Raw genomic sequence first — 20,398 nt, 5'->3', positions numbered from 1 at the left:
TACTGCAACACATTCTTGCCCATTAGTCTATATATTTTTCCATGCCTGCTTTCACATTGCAACAGCAGAGCTAAATAGCTGAAACAGAGACCTCACACAGCCTAGAAAGACTAAACTATTTACTATCTCGCCCTATTCAGAAGTTTGCCAACTCGATTCAAAGATTGGAGATTAAGGAACCAATCAGAATGTTCCTGCAGTAGGCACAGAATTAACAAAGGCCTGAACTGGGGAGCCTGGGTGGCTCAGTGGTTGAGTGTCTACCTTTGGCTCAGGGCGTGATCCCAAAGTCCAGGATCGAATCCTGCATCAGGCTCCTTGCATAGAGCCTGCTTCTCCCTCTGCCTATGTCTCTGCCTCTCTGTGTGTCTCTCATGAATAAATAAATAAAATCTTAAAAAAAAAAAATGCCTGAACTAAAGTAGTGTTTCAAGGACAGAGGTGGTTAGAGCACTGAGAAATGTTTAAGAGGTGATCCTGGTCAAGAAATGGGGGGAGGAGGAGCTTTGAGGATGACTCCTATGAGGTCTGCAGCTCCTGTGGGCAGGTGCGGCCATGAACTCGGGTCAGGAATGCAGAAGTGAAGCTGGCAGTACAGGACAGAAAGAGGCGGTGGAAGCAATGGGATCCAGGACAGAATTCCAAAGGTCAAAGGGAAGTCACCCATCAGGATGACCTAAAATCAGGAGGGGGATCCTCTCCCTAAAGAGAAAGGAGGGAGCAGGAGGAGGGCAGTATACACTCAAGAGCACCTACCCCAAAGGAGATCACAACTTGCCCCCTGAGCTTTCTCTCCTGCATCTGACAGGCTTCTTCTTCTTCTTCTTCTTCTTTTTTTTTTTTTTTTTTTTTTTTAAGAGAGAGGGAAAGGCAGAGGGAAACAGAGAATCTCAAACCAACTCCTCAGTGAGCGTGGAGCCTGATGATTTGGAGCCTGATCTCACGACCGAGATCATGACCAAGAACTGACTACGCCACCCAGGCGCCCCTGACATCCTTTCTTTTTATCTTCTCATGCAGTTACTGAAACAAACACAATGTTAGGAGAAAAAGGACAAATCAACTAACCTGATCCAGATCTCAGTTCCAAGCCTTTAGCTTTTAGTCTTGAGTGAATAAATTCTTCTTTTTCCTAAAAAAAAAAGACAACGATCAGAATGCCTTTTCTTCATCTTTTCATCTTTCCTTGGCTAGGACACAGCTTGAAGTATTCTGGAAAATCTGGATAGAGATTTCTGAGAAAGGACTCATCTCCAAACCTGCTTTAAGTCATCTGAATTTGGTTAAAAGTCCCATGCTTGAAGTAGGATTTGAAAACAAGATGCCTAATTAACTTTGAGAGGCACTGTTTGTTTATAAACCCACAGAATAAGATAAATATAATCTGTGTGACACAGCCTGCCCAAACAGTTGGACATATAAAGCTTAAATGCATTTCTTCTGGATTAGAATATTTCTAATTTGGGACACCTGAGTGGCTCAGCAGTTGAGCGCTTGCCTTTGGCACAGAATGTGATCCTGGGGTCCTGGGATCAAGTCTCACATCAGGCTCCCTGCGTGGAGCCTGCTTCTCTCTCTGCCTCTCTCTCTCTCTCTGTGTCTCTCAAGAATAAATAAATAAAATCTTAAAAAAATACATTGATTCTCAGAATGAAATCATATCATAAAAGGCCATATTTTCTTTTTTTTAAGATTTTATTTATTAAAAAAAATTTATTTATTCATGAATGACAGAGAGAGAGAGAGAGAGAGAGAGAGAGAGAAGCAGGCTCCATGCAGGGAGTCGGTCGTGGGACTTGATCCCAGGTCTCCAGGATCAGGCCCTGGGCTGAAGGCGGCGCTAAACCGCTGAGCCACCCGGGCTGCCCAAAAAGCCATATCTTCATAAACATAAACACACACACATTCTAGTTCTGGCTCTGTTACTCCTTTTAACTACTTGAAAGTCTCAAGCTCTGTGATTTTACGATGACTGATAATTCTTATATATGGTTACAAAATTGATTTAAAAATTATATGCATACATACATGCACATATCTGTATATATGTATGAGAGAAGGAAGGGTGAGGATGGAGGGAGGAAGGATGGGAGGGACCAAGTGAGGACCAAGTACCAGAAAGGAAAAGAGTAGGGTTCTAGCACCCCCAAGTGGCCACCTGTGTTATTTCTTTCTCATTCTGACCTCCGGTCTAAGCTTACCTTTCGAAATGTCAAATTCTGGTTTGCCCAGAACTGTTGGTTCCATTCTTGTGTTTCTTGTCTTAATTGTCTTAGCTTTTGTTCCAACGGTGACTCGCTTTCCGGGATGTAAAAGTGAATGGGTCGAAGGTTTGAATGTTTATCTGGGGGTCCTATCCAGTCACGGCAAGATTTTCTCGGAGGGCAGAATCCTGAGACCTTTAACAAAACGCACAGGAGGAGCATGAACTAAACAAATACCTTGTATTATAAAATGAACAGTCTAGGTTTACTTAAATCCCTCATTAGCTTCCTCTTTTTAAGAGTATGTGTCAGAGGGCAGCCCCGGTGGTGCAGTGGTTTAGCGCCGCCTGCAGCCCAGGGCGTGATCCTGGAGACCCGGGATCAAGTCCCACGTCGGGCTCCCCGCATGGAGCCTGCTTCTCCCTCTGCCTGTGTCTCTGCCTCTCTCTCTCTGTGTCTCTCATAAATAAATAAATAAAATTAAAAAAAAAAAAGTATGTGTCAGAGAATATCTAAGTTAAAAAATCTATAATAAATATTATTAACATGAACACTGTACAGAACATGTTCAACAATGGCACCAGAGTAAATCAACATCCAAATGTAAAAAAAAATCTCAAGCTGTACTTTGTACTGTATACAAAACTAACTCAAAATGGATCAAAGACCTAAATGTAAAATCTAAAACTATAAAACTTCTAATACAGTAAAAAATGTTTACAACCCTTAGACTAGGCAAACATTGTTTAGATACAACACCAAAAGCAAATCCACAAAATAAAACAGACAAGCCACATTTAAAAATGGGCAAAATAGCCAAATAAAACTTTCTCTTTAGAAGATATATGGATGGCAAATAAACACATAAAAGCATGCTCAACATCACTAGTCATTAGGGAGATGCAAATCAGGGGTGCCCAGGCGGCTCAGTGGTTGAGCGTCTGCCTTTGGCTCAGCTCATGATCCCGGGGTCCTGGGATCAAGTCCTGCAACGGGCCCCCCGCAGGGAGTCAACTTCTCCCTCTGCCTGTGTCTCTGCCTCTTTTTGTGTGTCTCTCATGAATAAATAAATTAAAATCTTAAAAAAAGAAACAGGGAAATGCAAATCAAAACCACAATGAGAGGGGATCCCTGGGTGGCTCAGCGATTTGGCGCCTGCCTTTGGCCCAGGGCACGATCCTGGAGTCCTGGGATCGAGACCCACGTCGGGCTCCCTGCATGGAGCCTGCTTCTCCCTCCTCCTGTGTCTCTGCCTCTATGTCTATCATAAAATAAATAAGTAAATCTTAAAAAACAAAAACAAAACCACAATGAGAAACCACTACACATCTTTTAATATGGCTGAAACAACCAACAAAAATATCTGACAATAGGGCAGCCCAGGTGGCTCAGCGGTTTTGCGCTGCCTTCAGCCCAGGGCATAATATGCAGACCCGGGATCAGTCCCACGTCAGGCTCCATGCATGGGACCTGCTTCTGCCTCTGCCTGTGTCTCTACCTCTGTGTGTGTGTGTGTCTCATGAATAAATAAATAAAAATTTTTAAAAAAAGATGTAAAACAAGTGAGCTCTTACATGCTGCTGGCAGGAATGCAAAACGGTACAGCTACTTTGGGAAGAAGGCTGGCAGTCCGTTAAACATTTTAAAACATAAACCCAACGTACAATCCAGCACAACCTACTCCTAAACATTTATCCAAGATGAACAAATACATATGTTCACACAAAAGTCTGTATGTGACAATTAAAAGTGGCTTTATTTATAATCACCCAAAGCTGGAAACAGCCTAAATGTCCCCCTCACTGGTGAATGGAAAAACAAAGTATTGTCTATCCACACAATGGGTACTCTTCAACAATAGAGAACCACATGCAACATCGTGTTCACTGAAAAAGCCACATCAAGAGATTGCTTACTATAGGATTTTACCTATATGACATTCTGGGAAAGACAGGTACTGGGGTAGAGGAAGGAATTTTCTGGGCTGATGAAAATGTTCTCTCTCTTGAATTGTGGTGCTGGTGCATACATCTATCAGCAGTCAATGTCACTGTATATAAACTGGGCTTCAATAAATGTGATACTAGGGCACCCGGGTGGCTCAGCGGTTTAGTGCCATCTTCAGCTTAGGGTGTGATCCTGGAGTTCCAGGATCGAGTCCCACATCAGGCTCTCTGCATGGAGCCTGCTTCTCCCTCTGCCTGTGTCTCTGCCTCTCTCTCTGTGTCTCTCATGAATAAATAAGATCAATCAATTAATCAATCAATAAATGTCATACTAAAATAAAAAGATCAGTTGAGTAACCAAAAGACTAGCTTTCCATTTGTCTATTAAAAGATCAATGGAACCAAAACTCACGGGGGGTTGGAACCCACTCAACTCAGAAATCTCTTCTATGTTATTAGTCTTTTTTTTTTTTAAACACACACTCTGTTGACTGTGACTTCTACCTCCAACAGAGTTCCTCCCACGTGCCCTGTCTGCCTCAACAACTGGCAAACTAGCAGCAACAGAAAGGAGCAAACCACTGAGACACGCAGCAATGAGTCTTAGAACAACATACAGACTGAAAAGCCAGGCATGAAAGAGGATGTGCTGTGGAAATGCACCATGTGGCATTCTAGAAAATATTCCATCAGTGGTTGGCAGAGTTGAGGGTGAAAGTGACGGATCTTGGAGAGGTGACTGCAAAGACTCAGGTTTGTCAAAATTCATCAAACATACACTTTAGGGATGCCTGGGTGGCTCAGCGGTTGAGCTTCTGCCTTTGGCTCAGGTTGTGATCCCAGGGTCCGGGATCAAGTCCCACATTCAGGCTCCCTGCAAGAAGCCTGCTTCTGCCTCTGCCTATGTCTCTGCCTCTCTCTGTGTGTCTCTTATGAATGAATAAATAAAATCTTTAAAAACAAAAACAGGGATCCCTGGGTGGCTCAGTGATTTAGAGCCTGTTTTTGGCCCAGAGCGTGATCCTGGAGACACGGGATCGAGTCCCGCGTCAGGCTCCCTGCATGGAGCCTGCTTCTCCCTCTGCCTGTGTCTCTCTGTGTTTCTCATGAATAAATAAATAAAATCTTTAAAAACAAACAAACAAACAAACAAACAAAAAGTACACTTTAAAGGTGTGTACTCATTTTACCGGATACAAATTATACTTCAAAGTCAATTAAAAGAATGGTTAAAACTGGGATCCCTGGGTGGCGCAGCGGTTTGGCGCCTGCCTTTGGCCCAGGGCGCGATCTGGGAGACCCTGGATCGAATCCCACTTTGGGCTCCCGGTGCATGGAGCCTGCTTCTCCCTCTGCCTGTGTCTCTGCCTCTCTCTCTCTCTCTGTGACTTTCATAAACAAATAAAAATTAAAAAAAAAAAAAAAAAAAAAAGAATGGTTAAAACTTACAAACACCAAAAAAAAAAAATACATAATTAATATTTTTCCCTTTGGAAGACGCTTCACTGAAATACTGAAGGTATTTCAGTACTTCATAATCACCATTACAAGATGCAACTTCCAGGGAACAGATATGCAGACCTTGCAAATTTTATTTTTTATTTTTTTTTTTATTTAAAGATTTTCATTTATTTATTCGTGAGAGACACACACACAGAGAGACAGAGACACAGGCAGAGGGAGAAGCAGGCTCCATGCAGAGAGCCTGACATGGGAATCGATCCCAGGTCTCCAGGATCACACCATGGGCTGAACGCAACGCTAAACCGCTGAGCCACCTGGGCTGCCCAGACCTTGCAAATTTTAATATAAAGTAGATTTTGTGTATCTGGCTACTCACTGATACTTTAATTTGAAAAAGTAGAATAGCTAATAATTTTACAAATACAATGTGGCTAGCATTTAGTGACAGCCGACTTGGCCTGAGTAGCACGGGAAGGGAGAGACCCCAAGCAAGAGTTCACATCTGCTCAGCTCCATATATAATCCTCAGCCCTCCTGTCCCTGGACTCAACCCTTGACAATTAAGCTAAATGGGCAGCCCGGGACTGCCCCGAGGCTCTCCAGCAGACTCCGCGCTGAGTTTAGGCCCAATGTAAAGCTCAATCCCAGGGCCCTGATATGACCTGAGCCGAAACCAAGAGTTGGCCACTCAACCGGCTAAGCCACATGGATGTTCCCCACCCCCACCAGAGGCACTATTTAGAAAACACAGCTTCTTAGTTTTTGCTTCTCTGGCTGCACAAATCACCACCAACACATACCATGCGCCCTAACACCCTGACATTACTGACGGAGATTGCTACATGCAAAACTACCCATTGACCTTCCCATTTCTCTTTGTCTTGGATGCTATGACCTTCCTAAATTTTTTAAATTCCCAAGCGTTCTAAAAATAGGAAGAATTTAGAACATGATAAAGAAAATAGCAGGTTTGGTTGGGACGTGGGGTACAAAGCTTGCTGCAGCTACTTAGACTGAGCAGTTCAGAGATCACTGAGGGCATCTCAGGGTTTTATCAGCTCTGAAATCACTCCTGTGAGTTCAGCAGGCCAAGTTCTACTATAAAAATGCAGGCACATCCATTCATGCAAAAAATCTTTTCCTTAACCTGAGAAAGTAGGCAGTTTCTGAGTTACATTATAGCTCTTCCTTCAGGACAACACTGGCACGTGTAATATATTATTAAAAATCTGTGGTCGTGGAGTACCAGGGTTGGTTAAGCCTCTGACTTGGGTTCAGGTCATGATCCCAGGTCCTGGTCCCTACTTCTCCCTCGCCTTCTGCACCTCCCCCATTTGGCTTGCTCTTTCCTTCTCTCTCTCAAATAAATAAAATCTATTTTATTTATTCATGAGACAAAATTTTATTTATTCATGAGAGACGCAGAGAGAGGCAGAAACATAGGCAAAGGGAGAAGCAGGCTCCCTGCAGAAAGCCCAACGCAGGAGTTGATCCCAGGACCCGGGGATCATGACCTGAGCCAAAGGCAGATGCTCAACCACTGAGCCACCCAGATACCCAAATAAATAAAATCTTTAAAAAAATAAAAACAAAAATCTGTGGTCTGTTAACCTCAGCATTGGTAATGTTACCATTGAAAAAACACCCTGCATCTAGAATAAGTGAATGAACAGGAAAGGCTGAAAAGTGATTTCCTCAGACTTTCAAAATGTTTCTTAGAAAAGTATCTTTTAGGGCAGCCCGGTTGGTTCAGCGGTTTACCACCGCCTTCAGCCCAGGGTGTGATCCTGGAGTCCTGGGATCGAGTCCCACATCGGGTTCCCTGCATGAAACCTGCTTCTCCCTCTGCCTGTGTCTCTGCCTCTCTCTCTCTCTGCATGTCTCTCATTAATAAATAAATAAAAATCTTAAAAAAAAAAAGTATCTTTTAAAAAAACTCAAACTTGGGGTGCCCAGGTAGCTCAGTCAAGTTAAGCATATGACTCTTGATTTCAGCTAAGGTCATGATCTCAGGCTCCATGCTGGTGCAGAGTCTGCTTGAGATTTTCTCTGCCCCTACACCCTCCCAAAAAAGTAATAAAAATCTAAAAACTCAAACTGTTAGAGTCTTGACAGATCAGGTGAAAGAAGTTGTAACATTTGAGTGAAAAAAAAAATGATTGATAGACAATGCACCATCCTTGCAAAGGAGTTGTAATGAGCTAAAGATGTGGTAACAATTATCGTCACAAAGTGGGATGCCTCCCCTGAAGTTCAAGCAACATTTCCAGCGCAATGACGATGCAGCAGGAGGGATGCAAGGAGGGATCCCCACTCAAGCCTGCTATGGGAGAACACAAGGACTATGGGGCAGAAAGGACAGGAGCCTTTCTCTGCTGTGGCTGGGGGTGGAGGAGCATGGGGACAGTGGTGATGAATCGATGGAACTGCCCCGAGCCATGTGCTGGTTCGTGTTTAATAAGCCTGAGGGACGGGGCAGGGGTGGGGAGGAAGCCTGAGGGACGTATATGATTGCAAGTATGCTAATATAAGGATGTGTGGTACACACTTTACAAATAATAATAATAAAATGATACCCTTACACATAACCAATTAATTCTTACAAACTGTTTTCATTCTTTTAACTATGGCTTTGGTGAGAAACGATTCACATACTATAAAATTAACCCCATTAAATTATGCAATTCAGTGTTTTTAGCATGTTCCCAGAGGTGTGCAAGCATTGCCAATTCCAGAACCTTGTCATCACCCCAAAAAAGAAACCCTGTCCCTATGAACGGTCACTCCCCATTCTTCCGCCCCCAGCTCCTGGCAACAATACTCTACTTTCTGCCTGAATGGATCTGCCTATTGTGGACATTTCATGTTAATGGAATGTTACAATATGTGCTCTTTCGTGACTGGCTTCTTTGTGATTTCAAGGCTCATCCACGTTGTAGCACATGTCAGTACTTCATTCCTTTTTAGGGCTGAACAATATTTCATAGTATGGATTTTGTTTTTTAGATTTTATTTACTTGAGAGAGTGCACAAGCAGGAGGAGGGGGAGAGGAAGAGGGAGAAACAGACTCCCTGCTGAGCAGGGAGAGGATGTGGAGTTTGATCCCAGGACCACAGGGTCATGACCTAAGCCGAAGGTAGACTCTTAACCCACTGAGCCACTTAGGCCCCCTCATCGTATGGATATCACATTTTGTTTATCAGTTCATCAGTTGAAAACATCTGGGTTATTTCCACTTTGGGGTTATTTTTTTAAAAAGATTTTTATTTATTTCTTTATTTTTGAGAGAGAGAGAGAGGCAGCTAGTCCTGAGAGTTAAATTGATCTGAGACAGATCCACACAAGACAAGCACACAGGTCTCGTGTATGCACAAGCCCCACAGGGAAATGAAGACCCAGACAGGGCCCACCGGCTTAGACACAGGTTAAACAAAAATAACCAATTATGAAAAAGTAACTGAAATATATGGGAGACTAGAGGAAGCTGAGAATTATTTTAATCAAGGTCTGTTCCTACAGATTTCTTTCAGTTCCTGGTGAAAGGGAGAGCATCTTTCGCCAGGAGCTTCAGCTCTGGCCTCTTGGAAGAACAGGAGGAGTCAGACCATCCTTCCAGCATCTACTATTTCTCAAAATAACCCTTATGACAAAGTGACCTGCCTGAGAGTGGCATATTCTGCTCCCCTTCAGCACTATAGGCAGCCACAGCTTACACTATTAGTTCACACACCTAGAATGGTTTCGTTTTCTTAAATACATTTTTTTAAAATTTATTCATGAGACACACAGAGAGAGAGGCAGAGACACAGGCAGAGGGAGAAGCAGGCTCCATGGAGGGAGCCTGATGTGGGACTCGATCCCGGAACCCCGGGATCACAACCTGAGTTGAACAGACACCCATCCGCTGAGCCACCCAGGCGTCCCTTTTTAAATACATTTATGAGAAAATAGATGAAACCAAACAGAACTTCAAAAATTATCAACATAATGAGCAAAGTTTGTTTCCTATACGTTTTCTAGAAGGAAGCAAACATAAGTATATGGTATTAGAAAAATAATATGGGGGCACCTGGGTGGGTCAGTCAGTTAAGTGTCTGCCTTTGGCTCAGGTCATGATCTCAGGGTCCTGGGATTGAGCCCCACATCAGGCTACCCACTCAATAGAGAGTCTGCTTCTGCTTCTCCCTCTCCCTCTGCCCCTCCCCCTGCTTGTGCTCTCTTACTACCAAATAATTAAAATCTTTTTTAAAAATTAAAAGAGGGGATCCCTGGGTGGCGCAGCGGTTTAGCGCCTGCCTTTGGCCCAGGGCGCGATCCTGGAGACCCGGGATTGAGTCCCACATCGGGCTCCCTGCATGGAGCCTGCTTCTCCCTCTGCCTGTCTCTGCCTCTGTGTGTGTGTGTCTCTCATGAATAAATAAAATCTTTAAAAAAAAAAAAGTGTTTCCAACCAGCTTGCTCTAATGCTCCCTAAAAACCATTTAATCAGTGTGAAGATTTATAAAGTACTAATAAAAATTTAAATCTTATCACTAAATGTTACCATGTAGGGTAGGGACTTAAGTATTACATTTGACTCCTCCATCTCCCTTATTATTCATAGTAGGTCCTGTAGTTTTTACTCCAGCAGTGGTTCCTTCTTTTAATCCCCAGACCTACTCTCCTAATTTACAACCACATAATTCTTTGTTTATACTACTAAACCTCAACTCATTATTTCTGTTCTCCAAACTACTCTTCATAGGTCATATCTTCCTAAAACAGTTCTTCCCTCCTGAAAAAGTATTTCTCATTTTCAATTCAATTCTTAGGTCTCAACTCCCCTTCCATAACGTGATTCTTCTCTATGCTTCAGTTACTACGTTAGGTAACTCCCACCCCACCAGACAATTGCCTTCTCTGAACTCATTCAATGTGTATTTCTATGTGTTTACCTATCCTCTTGCTCTGAAATATTTTAATTACTTTTTCTTTTATATTACTCTTTTGCCAACTAAATTAGAATTAATCCCTATTTTCTACTACATAGCTGTAACAAGTTGCACTTCGTTCTTATAAAATTTTTGGATTATTTTGTATGTGTCTTCTTACTGGAATAGGGAGTGATCATATATTACTTTTTAATTTCTCCACAATACTTAAGGTAGTACTTTTTATATAGTAGGAGTTAGGATCACTATTTGTTAGATGAATAATAAAGATTTATAACATAATTTGTTTTTCATAAATTGAAAGTAAATTACAAATCACTTTATTCCTTCTGATGAATTCACATCACATTGACTATTAGTCATAACGTAATTACTTGATATTTAGAAATCTTATTAGAAATTTTAAAAATTACAGTATTCCTTTTTTGTTCTATTTTGACCTTAGCAGCTCATCAACCCATTATTTTGAGCAAAGTACACACTGTCATACCTCCTATAATACTTGATCCATGTCTGATGCTTTTCTTCCTTTGTATTTTGGTTTCCACTATTACTTAGAATATTTCCATTTGGCATAAATAATTCACATTATTTGAATACTAAAAAGTTCTTACTATTGAAAATTAATTATACAAGTTTAGAATCTGAGATGAAAAGTGATGGTTTGTAACTGAACTAGCCTTTTGTGTTTCAGAGTACGGAGGAGTTGGAGAAGAATCATGATAACCTACTTAACTGGTGCACAAAATGAACTTAGAAAAGAAATGGCTATGTTGCAAAAAAAAAAATTATGATGGAGATTGTAAGTCGTTACATTTTATTTTATTTTTTAAGATTTTATTTATTTATTTATAGACACAGAGAGAAAGAGGCAGAGACACAGGCAGAGGGAGAAGCAGGCTCCATGCAGGGAGCCCGATGTGGGACTCGATCCTGGGTCCCCAGGATCACACCCCAGGCTGCAGGCAGCACCAAACCGCTGCACCACCGGAGCTGCCCAAGTCGTTACATTTTAAATTGGAAAAATGAGGAGTAATGCAAGCATTGAAATATTTTACTTGGTGAAATATGTATTACACTTATCTAAAAATTAAATGTTTAATATTTTCTTTCATGTAACATCAGCAGCAAGAGATGGCAAGTGTTCCAAAGTCTCTTCAATCCATGTCATTCTGATGATTCTTTGAAGGAAGAACTTGAACCTAAGTAATATGATACAATTATAACATTAGCTAAGAGGCATGTAATTCTTTTAGAGTGGTTTAAAAATTCTAGTGTAAAATACTATACTGTGTTGTTAGCTTAAGTGCAAGACCCTCTACTTGTTGACCTTCACGTAAAGCTGAAGTTATGTGAATAGTAACAATTCTTTTTTAATAGAATATCATTCACCTTTTTTTAAGATTTTATTTATTCATGAGAGACACACACACAGGCCGAGAGAGAGAGAGAGAGAGAAAGAGAGAGAGGCAGAGACACAGGCAGAGGGAGAAGGCGGCTGCATGCAGGGAGCCCGACTCAGGACTTGATCCTGGGTCCCCAGGATCATACATACCCCAGACTGCAGGCGGCGCCAAACGGCTGTGCCACCGGGGCTGCCCTAGTTTCCAGCTTTTTAATAGTAATAGTGTATTTTTCTTTAACGCTTGTCAATGAACTTTTAGCAATAAAGAGGATTAAAAAAAAAAAAAAAGAACCTGATGCAAGGCTTGATCTCATGACCCTAAGATTATGACCTGAGCTGAGCTGAAACCAAGAGTCAGATGCTTAACTGACTGAGCCACCTAGGTGTCCCCACGAAAAATATTTTTATTTTTTTAAAGATTTTATTTATTTATTCATGAGAGAGAGAGAGAGAGAGAGATTGAGAGAGAGAGAAGCAGAGACACAGGCAGAGGGAGAAGCAGGCTCCATGCAGGGAGCCCGATGTGGGACTCGATCTTGGGACTCCAGGATCACGCCCTGGGCCAAAGGCAGGCGCTAAACCGCTGAGCCACCCAGGGATCCCCGAAAAATTTTTTTTAAGAAACATTTCTAAAAGTCACTGTACACGGTTTTTGCCATAAGAACTCTGCCTGATTAGCCCCACTTTCTGAGCAATGCCTGTTAGCAGCTCTGTTGCTTCCTCCAATACTTCTCTGTTATCACCTGCAGACTTTGCGGGGATGATGCTGCTGGAATTACAACTTTCTGTTTCAAGTTAGCTTATCTTATGATTGTTGCCAATAATTTCACTTAGATCACTTTTTCTCAAAAAAAAAAAACTTAAAAAAAATAAAAATAAATAAAAAATAAAAAGATCACTTTTTCTCACAGCAGCAGATTCAAGAACCTACAGCTGACCAAAGTTAAAAAGAGTCACAAGCTGCCCTTTGAGAAGTTCTGCAGATTTGTCCTGGGTTCTGCTGTGGCCCCAGGACACTGAACTCTGGCATCCCCACACTTTAAGGATTCCAACAGCCACACCCACCTCGCCCCATGGTGAGAGTTACAGCGCGTGAGCGACAACTCTGTCATGGGCTAGTCTGAGCAGCTCCAGCTGCCCAGGCCGCACCCTCCCTGTCTACTCTGTCCCCACATCCAGAATGCTGCTAAGCAATCTCTCCAAAACCCCTGCCCCACCCCTACTCCCCCTTCCCTTGAAACCTTCTCCAGTCATTACTCATTACCCTCGGGAGAGTCTAACCCCTTCCTGTGGTCTGGCAGTCGGGGCCTGCTGAGGCGCCAGTCTCTTCTTTTGCCCCCACCCACAGGAGGCTCCTTCAATGACACACCAGCCTGCTTCTTCCTTCCTCAGACTCTGCGTGTGTTCTCGCTGCATCACAGACCACACGTTCCAGGGCACATGTCCACATGCTCCCAGACGCTTCTCAAGCACTTGTTCGTGCCTGCTTCTCCCACAGACCGCAAGCCCACGGCAGCACGGATCACGTCTGTCTGTTCTCTGGTCAGCACAAGCACGCGTCGGAGGAATGGTCTTCCCAGTCTTGACCTTTCCTGTGGACTCTGTTTATGTAAGAAATCCACTTAATCTTCAAAAAGCTCAATTTATATGAACTATTTGGTGGAAAGACACCTAACAAACTAAGATAGCAATTATTGATGAACTGGCATCAGAATGTTCAGAAGTGGGATCCCTGGGTGGCTCAGCGGTTTGGCACCTGCCTTCGGCCCAGGGCGTGATCCTGAAGTCCCGGGATCGAGTCCCACGTTGGGCTCCCTGCGTAGAGCCTGCCTCTCCCTCTGCCTGTGTCTATGCGTCTCTCTCTCTGTGTGTCTCTAATGAATAAATAAATAAAATCTTAAAAAAAAAAAAAAAAAAAAAAAAGAATGTTCAGTAGTTCTGAGTGAGCCAAAGATCATCGCCGTCTAGCGTTCTTTACATTCTGGGTTCCTGAGGATCCTCAACTGCTAGTTCCTGACGAGTTTCTAGATTTTCCAAAGTCTGTACAGTCAAAGAAGCAGAACCTTAAAGAGCGTTCTAGAATAAGACTCAGGAGAGGGGGAACAGGGCGGTGCTGGTGTAGGTGGACAGGGCAGAGCTGCAGGGCATGTGGGAGCCAGACTGACCAGCTGACTAGGAAGGAGGCAGAGAAGCCTAGCCCAGCTGTCCCCTCCGTGTGTCCAGGACTGCTGCAGGTCCCCACCCCACATTGGACTGCCACGTCCTACACACTGGCTCAGAATGACCATTCGGCACTCATTTCTTGCAGATTCAGACATCTTTACATTTGATCCTAGTTCTTCTGAAGTATCTCTCTCACCCAAAGTTGGACACTTCAGAAGAGGCACGGCCAAGGTGGAAAGCTCCAAATGAAGGGCCAGCAAGTCCACAGGAGAGATCAAATTCATCCTTCCCATGTGACAACAGGGCTCTGCCGGCAGAAAGACACCCTAATCTGCTTACCTAAGACCTGAAACTGCTACTTATCATCATCAAATACTGACTTGATACGAGACTGACCTACCTATCCTTTTCAGAAAGCAACAGGATTGCAGGGTTGCAATACATATTTAACATTTTATCCATCATTCTAAAAACCATTTATGATCTCTGCATTTTCCTTTCCTTTTTTTTTTTTTTTTTTTTGAAAAAGCCTTTTAATAAATTATACTTCTCCACAAATTATTTCTGGACTTCTGTCCCAAACCAAACTGGGTTTATACTGGAAGTGAAAGCTTGGTTTAACATCAGAAAAATCAATCAATCCTGATGACAAACGACAAACCCCCAATGTAGTAGTCATTTAAAAAAAAAAAAAAAAAAAGGTCAAATCTGAAAGCCTTTAGTCTTAGAAACTAAAGGTGATTCACACAAAGGGACCCAGTGAGTGGAAACAGCTGGCCAGTCCAGGCTCACTTCCAAGGACTTCCATCCCAGGACAGGGGCTCCTCCCCTACCCCATGTTGTCCCCCAAGGGGACAGACGGCCAGGCTTCACCCTAACTGTGCTTCACCAGTTTTACCACCTTCCTGATCTGTATCCCTGCCTCTTCCTCTTATAGGCTGCCTACCAGGAAACATTTAAGGAGCCATCTCAACAATTCATAGCTTCTCGGAGCGACCCTCACCCACACTGAACAAAGCAAGCTCAGAGGCACCAGGAAAGTTCAGTTACTCTTCCTTATCTGTTGCTTCGTGATGGCTCATGTAATCTGCTTGATGGATGGGCTCTGAAACCAACTCTTTCAACTATCCTCAGTTCTCCATTATAATCTGAGAGATTTCATCTTAATTGTAGTAGAGATAGCTCCTCTGCTCTCCCCTATAAATACATGTTCCGTCTTTGCTCATCCAAGAACTGTTATTTAAAAGGGAGGAGAAGAGGCTTGGGGGAGGAAAAAGTCCTTCTGCAAAAGGAAAAATTCCTTTGAGGTTAGAGTAATTACCGTAATTTATGGTTCTTACAGCATCAGCATGTAATGCCTGGTTTGCTCAAAGTGGAATGGCTGTCTCGGAGTGGGACAGGAGGCGGGGGCCGTGTACACAGAACCTAACAGCTCTGCTGGCAGGCAGCCCGACAGTTGTTTCCTCTACACGGAAGAAGGACCGTGCATGTACCTACTTGTCAGACTGAGCTTTCATCACTGTGTCTGGGGGGGCATTAACCTTCCAGGCTTTTCTCTTCAAGTGCAAACTGCCAGCCAGGCAGCCCCATACTGAAGTTCTCCTTGTCCAGCAGTGTAGGCCCAGCCTCATTCTCCATCCCTTCAGCTTTATAGCAGGCCCTTGAGCTCTCCTGGCACACTCCCACTCTGGACTCCCCCCACCCCAGAAGCCAGGATCTCGAATGAAAGACTTTCCTTCTCAGAAGAGCCTGTGCATAGCACAAAGCTCCTGAGTTAAGGTGTCACACTATCAGCCACTGGGGAAACCAGTGGGCAAAGATGAAAGGAACAAATGTTGGCAAAATTTAGTGCTCCTGCAGGTGTTTCCTGGTCTATCATCCTGACACTTCTGAGATGGGAACCTTCTAGAGGGCTGGAATCCCCAGCCTCCCATTCTAGACAGAGGCTAGACACATCGGCATACCACAGTTAGCACTACATAAGAAGACCAGCACATCAGGACCAAACTGGGTTTATACTGGGAGTGAAAGCTTGGTTTAACATCAGAAAAATCAATCAATCCTGATGGAAGATGACAAACCCCCAATGCAGTGGTCATTTAAAAAAAAAAAAAAAAAAAAAAAAAGGTCAAATCTGAATGCGGTCAAGGCTCTAGATTACAACTGTCAATTTACAGGAAACACACAGATGGGAGAAGCATGTTAAATTACACCGTGGAAAGCAACAGGAAAATTTAGACTGTGGGAAATTCTACAGGACACATCATTCCCCTGCTCCCAAATAAACTGGTTTGAAAAAAGGAAGGGGATGGAGTCAAAACCTGTAGATCAAAAGAGAACTAAAAAAATATCAATCAAAATGTATAAACCTTACTTATCGGGATCCCTGGGTGGCGCAGCGGTTTGGCGCCTGCCTTTGGTCCAGGGCGCGATCCTGGAGACCCCGGATTGAATCCCACGTTGGGCTCCCGGTGCATGGAGCCTGCTTCTCCCTCTGCCTATGTCTCTGCCTCTCTCTCTCTCTCTCTGTGTGACTATCATAAAATAAATAAAAATTTTTTAAAAATTAAAAAAAATAAACCTTACTTATATCCCAATACAAACTGTAAAAAAGAAAAAAACCCTCAAAATATGATATTTCTAAGATAATTGAAAAATGTGAACACAACATTTGCTGGAAATAAGGAATTATACTATTTTAGCTATTATGTTTATGTGTATTTTAAAAATTCATATATTTTTTTTGAAGATTTTATTTATTTATTCATAAGAGACACAAATAGAGAGAGGTATAGACACAGGCAGAGGGAGAAGCAGGCTCCATGCAGGGAGCCTGACGTGGGACTCGATCCTGGGCCCCTAGGATCATGCCCCAGGCAGCGCCAAACCACAGAGCCACCCGGGCTACCCAAAAATTCATATATTTTATTTTATTTTATTTTATTTTTAAATTTTATTTATTTATGATAGTCATACACACAGAGAGAGAGAGGCAGAGACACAGGCAGAGGGAGAAGCAGGCTCCATGCACCGGGAGCCCGATGTGGGATTCGATCCCGGGTCTCCAGGATCGTGCCCTGGGCCAAAGGCAGGCGCCAAACCGCTGCGCCACCCAGGGATCCCTAAAAATTCATATATTTTAAAGATACATATGTATATAGTTACAAATGATATACACTCTGATATTTGCCATAAAATTATCAAGTGGGGGGGCAGCCCCAGTGGCACAGCGGTTTAGCACCGCCTGTAGCCCAGGGCGTGATCCTGGAGACCCCAGATTGAGTCCCGCATCGGGCTTCCTGCATGGAGCCTGCTTCTCCCTCTGCCTGTGTCTCTGCCTCTCTCTCTCTCTCTTTCTCTCTCTGAATGAATAAATAAATCTTAAAAAAAAAAATATCAAGTGGGGGGATCCCTGGGTGGCTCAGTGGTTTAGCGCCTGCCTCCCGCCCAGGGTGGGATCCCGGGGGCTCAGGGTCCAGTCCCACACTGGGATCCCTGCAGGGAGCCTGCTCCTCCCTCTGCCTGTGTCTCTGCCTCTCTCTCTGTCTGTGTCTCTCATGAATAAATAAATCTCTTTAAAAAAATTATCAAGTGGGGGGAATGGGATAAAGTGGATAACTGTACAAGCAGGGTACTGGATACACAGCAATTCTTATTCTTCTATCTTTGCAGGTTTTAAATTTCCCACAAGTAACATGAAAAGAAATGGGTGCAATTGTCCACATTAACAGAGTAAGGGGAAGCCCTGTGAATTGCTTTACTTGATGAAAAAGCACATGGGGACATAAGACCACCAGACTGAGAGGAAGAACAGCTGCCGTTAGCCCTGACTCTGCTGAGTAACGCCAGGCCAGTCCACCATCTCTCTGGGCCCTGGTCTCCAGAATGGAGTTTTTTAAAAGATTTTATTTATTTATTCATAAGAGACACACAGAGAGAGGCAGAGGGAGAAGCAAGCTCCTCACATGGAGCCCAATGCAGGACTTGATCCCCGGACTGGGATCATGCCCTGAGCCAAAGGCAGATGTTCAACTGCTGAACCACCCAGGCGTCTTTTTTAAGATTTTATTTATTTATTCATGACAGACACACACACAGAGAGAGAGAGAGAGAGAGAGAGAGAGAGAGAGAGGCAGAGACACAGGCAGAGGGAGAAGCAGGGAGCCCGATGCAGGACTCGATCCCAGGACCCCGGGATCATACGCTAAGCTGAAGGCAGATGATCAACCGCTGAGCCACCGGGGCGCCCCTCCAGGATGGAGTTTAACCACATGATTTTTTTTTTTTGTTTTACATTTATTTATTTGAGGGGGGTGGGGAGGCAAACTCCCCACTGAGCCCGGAGCCCCACAGGACATGGGGCTCAATCCCAGGGCCCTGAGATCATGACCTGAGCCAAAATCAAGAGTCAGATAGAAGCTTAATGCCTCTAAACACACGATTCTGAAGTCCTCTGCTCCAGCTTTAATTTTTTTCCCAGCAAACTTATTTAATTTTAAAATCCTCTGACAAGACCTCTTACCAGTTTGTCATTTCTCTGGCATTTAACTTCCTACTTAGGTTTACTCTGAATCTGTACTTGTGGGGTGGGGGTGTTTGAAGACCATTCCCTTAAATGAAAATATAAGCAAAATATAGGATCCGCTATTTATCTATAAATTTTGCCTCTCTGTTTGAGAGCATGTTTGGTTCTTTTTTGATCCAAAAATTACTAAAAGAGGGAACCCTGGGTGGCGCAGTGGTTTAGCGCCTGCCTTTGGCCCAGGGCGCAATCCTGGAGACCCGGGATCAAATCCCACGTCGGGCTCCCGGTGCATGGAGCCTGCTTCTCCCTCTCCCTGTGTCTCTGCCTCTCTCTCTCTCTCTCTCTCTGTATGACTATCATAAATAAATAAAAATTAAAAAAAAAAAAATTACTAAAAGAAAAATTGTACTTCATTATCCTCTAGATACAGGAACTATAACATAGATACTCCTCTGTGCAAGCACTGTGATCTTGAGGAAATTCTTCAGTCTTACGTTAAGTTTTCTCATCTGTAAAATGGGAATGATGAAAGCATCTACTTCATAGATTTGTGAAAATAAATTAAAATATGCAAAGCTCTTAGAACAGGGCATGCCGGGGATCCCTGGGTAGCTCAGGGGCTGAGTGTCTGCTGTCAGCTCAGGGGCATGGTCCTGGGGTCCTGGGATTGAGTCCCACATCGGGCTCCCCGCAGGGAGACTGGTCCTCCCTCTCCCTGTGTCTCTGCCTTTCTCTCTGTGTCTCTCATGAATAAATAAATACAATCTTAAAAATAATAATTACCTGGGGAACCAGCCACATACTAGGCAAACACTCAAAGATAAAACCAAACCCATGGGAAACACAAATTACCCTGAAGTTAAGAACTGTTCCTTTAAGTTCCATATACTATCTAGCGTAATGGGACACACATTCTAAAAACAAGCAAACAACAGCACAAGTCATAATGCTAGAACAGGACAAGGTCTGCCTCATGGGCCAGCTGCTCCACTTTTCAGCATCATCACAATCGACACCATCAGAGGGGGATCCCTGGGTGGCGCAGCGGGTTGGCACCTGCCTTTGGCCCAGGGTGCGATCCTGGAGACCCGGGATCGAATCCCACATCGAGCTCCCGGTGCATGGAGCCTGCTTCTCCCTCTGCCTGTGTCTCTGCCTCTGTGTGTGTGTGTGTGTGTGTGTTTCATGAATAAATAAATAAAATCTTAAAAAAAAAAAAAAAGCTTTATTCTAACCAAAAGCTATGTGACAAACCGTGTTTGGGTGTTCTTTTCTTTTCTTTCTTTTTAAGTAATCTCTACACTCAACGTGGGGGCTCAAACTCACACTCCCCAGATCAAGAGTCACGCGCTCCTCCCACAACGGAGCCAGCCAGGTGCCCCTTGCCAGGTGTTCTTTTTTCCAGCGCTAGTTCACGAAATAAGCCACGGGTAAGTGGCCGGTTGCTGAGGTTAACTTTGCCCTCCCAGACCGTTTTCAGATACACGTTGAGTATCTTCCTGCCCTAAGACTGAGACACTGGACGGGTTTCTAAGTTGTAGGAATAGAAGTCACAGTTGTGGCCACTGTCACAGGAACTAGGCCAGAGGTGGGGGCGGGGAGGGGGGGTTGACCAGCTGCCCCGCCAACTTCTTGTCCAAACTATAAACTAAACAGAGGGCAGCCCGGGGTGGCTCAGCCGTTAAGCACCTGCCTTCAGCCCGGGGCGTGACCTGGAGACCTGGGATCGATCCCGCGTCGGGCTCCCTGCATGGAGCCT

General features: G+C 43.7%; 1 protein-coding gene and 1 long non-coding RNA gene across 3 annotated transcripts in view; both read right to left on the bottom strand.

Annotated features, from left to right (window-relative positions):
* Positions 1-20,398, bottom strand: part of COA8 (cytochrome c oxidase assembly factor 8) — a 32,411-nt gene that overhangs the window by 11,125 nt on the left and 888 nt on the right. For both annotated transcript variants that reach the window (XM_038545834.1, XM_038545835.1), the window contains exons 2-3: positions 2,202-2,399; positions 1,069-1,132 (exon numbers count right to left, since the gene is read on the bottom strand). In XM_038545834.1, coding sequence (XP_038401762.1) covers positions 1,069-1,132; positions 2,202-2,399 — 262 coding nt within the window. The remainder of the gene's footprint in view (positions 1-1,068; positions 1,133-2,201; positions 2,400-20,398) is intronic.
* Positions 11,580-20,390, bottom strand: LOC102155783. The gene is made up of 2 exons (XR_005363817.1): positions 20,329-20,390; positions 11,580-11,748 (listed from the first exon to the last, which is right to left on the bottom strand). It is a non-coding gene; the product is annotated as an uncharacterized LOC102155783 (long non-coding RNA).

Source organism: Canis lupus, chromosome 8, assembly GCF_011100685.1.
Source record: "Canis lupus familiaris isolate Mischka breed German Shepherd chromosome 8, alternate assembly UU_Cfam_GSD_1.0, whole genome shotgun sequence".
Lineage (NCBI taxonomy): Eukaryota > Metazoa > Chordata > Mammalia > Carnivora > Canidae > Canis > Canis lupus.
Note: the sequence above shows the minus strand (reverse complement) of the source record. Positions and strands in the feature narration are given on the sequence as shown.